General features: G+C 38.0%; 1 protein-coding gene across 1 annotated transcript in view; it reads right to left on the bottom strand.

The window, feature by feature from the left end:
• The window catches only part of LOC107571640 (apoptosis-stimulating of p53 protein 2-like), a 40,457-nt gene extending 33,463 nt beyond the window's left edge, over positions 1-6,994 (bottom strand). The window contains exon 1 of the mRNA XM_016257973.1: positions 6,500-6,994. Within this exon, the coding sequence (XP_016113459.1) occupies positions 6,500-6,508 (9 nt within the window). The 5' untranslated portion in view covers positions 6,509-6,994. The remainder of the gene's footprint in view (positions 1-6,499) is intronic.
• Between the last annotated feature and the right edge of the window lie 473 nt (positions 6,995-7,467).

The raw sequence follows: 7,467 nt of genomic DNA, 5'->3' as shown, positions 1-7,467 counted from the left end.
ACTTCCACATCGTTGCATTCTGTTTTTATTCACAATTTGTACAGTCACAACTTTTTTTGGAATCGGGTTTGTATAAATTGTCCGTTTGTTGTTTTATACACATGCACACAGACATTATTTCATACACGACATAGTCGTGAGATGCAAGAAACATAGACATATGGCAAGAAATCTGTAGACGCGCCCATAACAACAAAAGACAATACTTTATTGAACCGCAAACGCGAGCATTTTTGACGATCGTTTCTGTCCAGTCTGCTCGTTTTATCGCGTTTAACCACAGCTGTTGTCGGTTTTTTGTCTGGCAGTGGCAGCAGATATGAGATCAAATTTCTAATTTGAGGCTGTATTAGGTCGATTTTGGCACCTAACATCACAGCAAGATGATATTTTAAGCTCCTTATGTAGTCGAATCTGCGCACAGTGCGCTGGTTTGAATGGGCCGCCTCTAGTTTCCCCTTTGTTTTGCTGCCTCCAGCTAGCGCTGTGACGTCAGCTGCCTCTAGTTACCTGTGGTTGGCCTGGCCGTGCGTCACTCAGAAAACAACAGGCCAATCAGAAGAGAGGCTCATGAATATTAATTAGACAGGCCAAAACCGACCTGTTCTCAGGAGAGCTCCTGAGAGAGGAGCTGTAAAAATATATTGAGATGGTTTTTGGTACTTATACCGCAAATATATATTCTTAAGGACATCAAAACCTAAAATAAAACTCCAGAAAGGTGTAAAATATGTGACCTTTAATAATAACGATACAAAATTTTTGCTGAACACACTTTTCTCGATTGCGATTCAGTTGTTGCTGCAGACCACTGGAAACAGCTGTCATTAACATTAGCTCTAACTGCAGTTTTTAAAATAGCTAGACTTGTCCAAATGGTTATCAGTATTTCCTGATCTGCGCAATATCGGCGCCATGACATTCATGTGCCTTCACACAACAGACGTGCAAATTGGATTTAAGAGGCTTTCACTCCTTCAATGCGCACACACTTACACTCATTCAAGTCTAATCTGGCTTTGGATGTGCTAAAGCACTTGTATCCATGCCTACTGTCATGCTGCAAGCATGCATGAATGTTTGACACGATTCAGTCATGAACAAATGTGGTTAGGTTTGTAATTCGGCAGTCTTTTAAATACGGTCCAGTTGATCCAAAAATGAGGCCTGTTAAAGACTTCAGATTGCCACTGAAATGGTCACAAATGACAATAAAGTCTTCAAATTGTCAACATTAAAATTGCTGTCTATATTTAAGAAAACCTATTATTTAAGGAAACTGTTGCTAACTTTTAATGTTTTTCTCATTGATGCCAAAGAAGAAACATTAGGTTCCATAAAGAACATTTCAATGAACAGTTCTTAAAAAAAAAAAAACGTTTTTTTCTTAGTGTGAAGAACATTTTAACAATCTAAAGATTTTTTTTTCCCACTATGAAGAACCTTTTGTGGAATGGAAAGTTTCCAAGGATGTGAAAGGTTCTTCATGGAACCATCAATGCCAATAAAAAAAACTTTATTTTTAAGAGTGTATGAAACCTTTCCATTCCACAAAAGGTTCTTCATAGTGGAAAATGTTTGTCAGATTATTTAAAAAATGGTTCTTTTAAAAACTGTTCACTTGAAGGGTCTTTGGAGAACCTAAAATGGTTCTTCTATGGCATTGCTGTGAAAAACTCTTTTTGGAACTTTTATTCTTAAGAGTGTAGAGCGTAGCCCTTCTGTTTAAGTTAGATGGATGATTTTATTTCTCTCAGACCATTCTGTCTGAATCTCTTGGGTTGACCAATGAAAGCCTTTATTAGATGAATGACCCTTGCTGGAAATGGAATTTCATTAATCTCTCTTTAATGTATGTCTTCCTCTAATGTCCTTACGTTATAAATTGCATGCATCTAAAATCAAGCTAAACGCTAACCTCATTTGTCTCTGGGTTATGGTTTATAAGATGAGCTCTTAAAATATCCAAATTGAATTATGGATGGAGCATATTGCCTCATGACTTCTTACAAACCGCAGACCTCTTACATCGTATTTTCCTTTTCTGAGATGTTAATTTCAGTGTAATTCTTTATAGAACGCATATGGTGATAAATTCTTCCTACGATGATATTTTAGTGTCTTGGAAGCTATTGCAAAAAAATGCTAAAAAGTTTACATTAAACTCATATATCTTTGCAATCGTCATATTTCCAAGACATACCAAATAGCTGATGAGGCTATTTTCCAAATTTCAGATACAGTGCTTTGTAAATTTGGTCCCGCTGTCAACGATTTTAAGTAGGACACGTGTCTTAAAGTCTGCCTTTTGAATTCGCGTTTGTGTCCATAGTGCATTAAATCCTAGAGAGATCACGCACAGAAAAGCCCTTGTGCCAAAGGCCAGCCTGTGGCAGTGATCCCACACTTGATCCCCAGAGTAATATTTCTGAGAAATCTTAAATGACACGATGTTGTCCTAAGGCATGGGACAGAGCTTTAGGATTACAGTAAAAAAGCAATATTTTGCAATAGGACACTGTTTATGTTGCCACAGGTAACCATAGGTGATGTAATGGAGTTGAATAGTCAAATATACCGGCATTTACCATCAGCTGACAAGCATTAAACTCTCACTGAATTTCCTGGAGACCTCATTTGTCTTTGGGTTTAAAGAGAAGTTAAGTTTAAGTTTAAAGAGAAAGTCATTTACACACAAAATAATATATTTTAAAGTGTGTTTCAACTGATTTTGTTTATTTTGAAAATAAACGTGCCCAAAACAACATTGGACCCAACTGACTTTCTTTGTATGGACATAAAAGACTTAAAGTTTCAAAAGTAATTTGTGTGCTAGTTAATGTTGGTCTAGGTCTGCTCTGAAGAAGCTAGTTAAGAAGCCAAACACAACATCTGTTGTTACCCAACTATGCTGGTCTTCTCAGCACCTAGAGTTTATTTTCTCCAGTTAATACTGACATTATTTCTCTAACTGACCTGATTTTATTTATACTTTGCTTTTTGTGTGTTCCCTACACATTTCCATCGTGAATGCAAACAGTATGTAGGCCATTTTGTGACCCACACAGATGTGGGTCATTTTGAGTGGACGAAGAAAATGGACACCATTCTCTTGCTATTCAAAGTCAAAGGCGTAGCCTGGGGGCAACTTTGCATTTCGTGCATCAAAAGAATAAACATTAAACAAAAGGTTTGATGACTAAACCATGCCTTTGTCAACAGTCCATTTGCAACAGAGTACACAGCTTTGACGTAATGATATTCAGGTTAACGCCTACACTCATTAACCCTAAAGAGTCTTAAAACTAACCAAGCCACAAATCCTCATAAATTGTCTGGCATTTGCAAAATATTTCCATCATAGGAAGCATTCTTAATGATTTTCCTGTTGACGAATGCTGAAAACAGTAGATGCATTGTTCAACTAAGATGGTTAACCAATGACATCGTCTGTTCTGCAACATATAATGCACATTCAGTGCCCGTACAGCGTGGTTTTCATTAACTGTAAAGGTTCATTGCCTTGACTATTGGAGCTTGTACAAAGGTGGGGAGAAATCACATTCGACTGGATGAATGAAAAGCAGTTAGCAACAAAGTCGAAGAAAATGTACTATGCCAACACAAAGAGATAATCCAACGCATGCTGAGAGCATCAATTTTTAAGTCTAAACACTACAAGAGCACCAGTCAATACATGCTCTGATCGAACAACACTGAGAGTACGGTTTAGCTACTCTATAATGTGGGTTTATTTAGGCTCTCATGCATTGTTAAGAAGTAGCTGCTCAGTGCTTCTGTAAATCACAGGACAGAACCCAGTGTGTGTGTTTATACGGGCACAGAATCAGCCATATGGCCTCTGCAGTGGATTGACACAAAGCACGACTAATGTGAGGATTATAGTCTTGAGTTCATACTCTACCCTCCTGCCCACACACTGACCCTCCAAAACCCTTCGGCTGGGAGAATAAAGTTGATTGAATAAAAAAGCTGAAGCTTCAAAAATATTTAGTCGACTTGCTCAAGGTCCTTGATGGTTTAATTTAAACTAAAGAACAGGTGAGCCGACTTCATATGACCTCTGTTCAGCAGTATAGACCCCGTTTATTGTAGCTAGAAATATCTTAAAGGTCAAAGTTAAAACATTTCAAGTGCCTGATTACCGGCTGGTCCTTGGGGGCCGGGTTTTCCAAACACAGACTCCTCTGCATAGCAGCAATGCTGTGGTGTGGAATGTGATCTTGGCAACGGTTGCCGTGGCAACTGGCCGCCGCAATTCTGGTCATTGTTTCCCGCTGAGGCCTCAGGTGGCTGAAAGGGCCCGACAACAATCAACGATATTTATAACTCCTAATGCACAGCCTTTGAACTGAAGTGGGATATGGAATTAAATTACTACAAGCTAATCTTATTCCACAAGTGCTCCCGGACCAAGTCATCTATTCACCTGTCAAATCAATTTAGAGTCTTGAAAATAGGTGCTCTGGGTACTTACACTATGGGAATTGTACAAAATACATGACCACATGAGGACCGTACCATAGCTTTCAACAGAGGGAAGCTATGCAACCATAATAAACTTCCTCTAGAGGAACTATAGACAATGCCTTGATATTCTGAATGCAGTTTTAGTTCAAAACGCAATGAGGACAATGCATGTTAGTTCTGTAAAAGTCACACTGAGAGGAATATCCCATTTCTACTTTTTTCAAACACAATTGTTGTTCCTTTGAGAATTAAGGGAGCTAGTAATTCACAGCAAATACAATGAACTCAGCGTCTGAGGTACGAAATGATTAATGGAACAAAGAACACAGTCAGTATTCAGACAATTCACATTGCTGAAAAAATATGCTTCATCACAAAGCTCAATTCTCTCAAACACAGTGTATGACCTCAAATAGCTGCTTTACTTCAATTAAGATTATCTAGGATCTAAAACTGACCATGACTGAAACTGAAATGATGATCCATTAAGACAAATATTTATTTGCAAGCTAAATACAATGCTGTGTTGTATCCGCCTCAAACACACACCAGTGCTACTGTACTGAATATATGAACACTAAAAGAGAAAACATTTTGTAGTATTTTGAAACCTACATTTTCCATTGAAACAATACCTAGAAATCAAAATGCCTAAAGTTTTTGTCCCACACAGGCCATTCATTTCAACATTCACATTTGAAAATCCGTAAAATGAAAACTCAGAATGCCTCACTTGAGTTTATACACAGGGATTATAATTTACATTAATGCAGAAACGCTATAAATCCATGGATACTACTGATGGTTCATCCAGATTGAATGTGCGCATCCAGAGGCAAAGCCGGTGGAGATTAAAGACTTGCTTGTAAATGAACCCAGAGAGCAATGAGTTTTACCCAGGGCTGAATGTTTATTAGAAATGTAATACAATGAAAAGGTCAAAAAGACCTTGTCATCAATGTGGACAGAGGTGACACGGTCATATGTTTTTCCTGTGGATGGTGGGTGTATGAATGTGTGACTCACCAACACCATGAGTGACTCACCCATGAGTAGTGACAGCAAAGAGATAGCAGGTGCTTAACATCAAACACTAAAGACTATACATGTAGACTATACCATCAAATGACACTATTTCTAATCTTTCTATTCTAACCATATATGGTCTGTCAGGTAAATGATATTGTGTCACATTATGAATCAATCGACTGATTCTAAAAACTTAACTTTTCTTCCAACCAATACTGAATACGTAGTTACATTCTATGTTTATTATGTATTTGTACATTCCCTGGCACCTTATTTAACCCAAAGAGCTGCAGAATGACTGCAGAAATCGTTCTTGCATTTCACCCTTATATTTCCTTATATTTGATCAGTTTTTAATTATTTCAACACCTGTGCCGAGATTGTTAAGACATCTCTAAGAAATAATTTACCCTGATAGCAACACATACATCAAGGAGACGTCTGCATTTACATCGGCAAGACGTATTTATTTGAGTTTTTGCTGATCTGCAATACGTCTATAGGACGTTTCCTATCAGATGTCAAATAGACGTTTAGAAAATGTCTTTAAGATGTTTAGGATTTAGTATGAATGTAAAACTGACATCTTAAAGATGTTTGTACACAGCAGATGCTTTCCAAATGATGAGATCTTAAACAGACATCTTGCAGACGTACGAGTCCTATCTGGGTACTGTAATTAATTAAAAGATAAGCAATGCTCTGGATCATTCTGTGTTTCTTATCAGAAAACAGGATATGAAATCTAAACAAGATAAACCTCATAGAATCCCCTTTATCACCATTATAACACTGCTTCCTAGAAAGATATGGGTTTATCTGTTATAATTCATCTGATACAATCAAAGCAGCTCGGTTGAATAAAAGAAATGACATTTAACCAATGCATTTGCTGAGTTCATCAATGATAAAGAAGCAATGATGCTTGGAGATGAAAATTATTGTATATCAGCGTATTATTAATCTCGACTGAACTTACCGGCATCATATTGACAAGGACCTCCAGATATTCGATATTCCTTATATTGAAAAATATAAAGACCTTTCCCTGGTCTCAAGAAGTATTTCTTATAGTTGTTTTATATGCAGGTAAATTGTGCACGGATTATCCTCTTCTTTTACGTATCATTATTTTAGATTAGCCTCCTCTGATGTTGTCCGTCAACTTTGTAGCGTTGGTTTATTATAGAAACCTGTTGCAGAATGAACCCGAGATGAACTCGGTAAATACAGTAAAGTAAGTTTCTTATCCGAATCGCTCAGACGTAGGGAACCGCAGACCACTGACAACACCGAACCATTTGTGTAACGTTACGCAGCGATTCGCCTCCGCTCTGCAATATAAGCGACATAAAGATAACGGTCGTCCGCGAACGTCTTGTATCATCTACTGTCCGCTAAGCTGATTGCAGGTCCACATTATATCCGTGCGAGCGAGGTGTTTTCGCTGGATCAACAGACGCAACCCAACCCAAGATGACGCTGCGCGAGATTCCGAAGATCCCCGGCGCGTGCGTGACAAACTCCGCCTCGCGCCGCCCGCGCGCTTCCCGCCCACTTCATCATCAGTATTATCTCTGAGGAGCTATTCAGCGTTCAAGAAACGGTTTGGAGATTTATATGTATTTGCTTTATTTAACGTGCCCCACACACTTTAGAAGCTTTTGAGGTGAATATTGAGGAATATGAAGGACGTCGTAGTAATATTGAACGCGCGCGATAAATGGAAAACCTTGCTGTCGGTACAATACTCGTTTTAATTTCATCCAGTTTCATTGTAAAGTGCAATTATACACAAACTATAACTAACAAAAACTTATAAAATGTCATCGAAACGTTAAGAAATATCCATAATAGATTAGAAATGACCAAGTGTTTCTTTTAAAGTGATCGCTCTGGCTACCTGGCTGAGGTAAAATGTAAAAAAGTCCCAGAAATTATCGTAGG

This window comes from Sinocyclocheilus grahami, unplaced genomic scaffold (genome assembly GCF_001515645.1).
Source record: "Sinocyclocheilus grahami isolate Dianchi unplaced genomic scaffold, SAMN03320097.WGS_v1.1 scaffold1624.1, whole genome shotgun sequence".
Lineage (NCBI taxonomy): Eukaryota > Metazoa > Chordata > Actinopteri > Cypriniformes > Cyprinidae > Sinocyclocheilus > Sinocyclocheilus grahami.
This window is presented reverse-complemented; position numbering and strand designations above follow the sequence as displayed.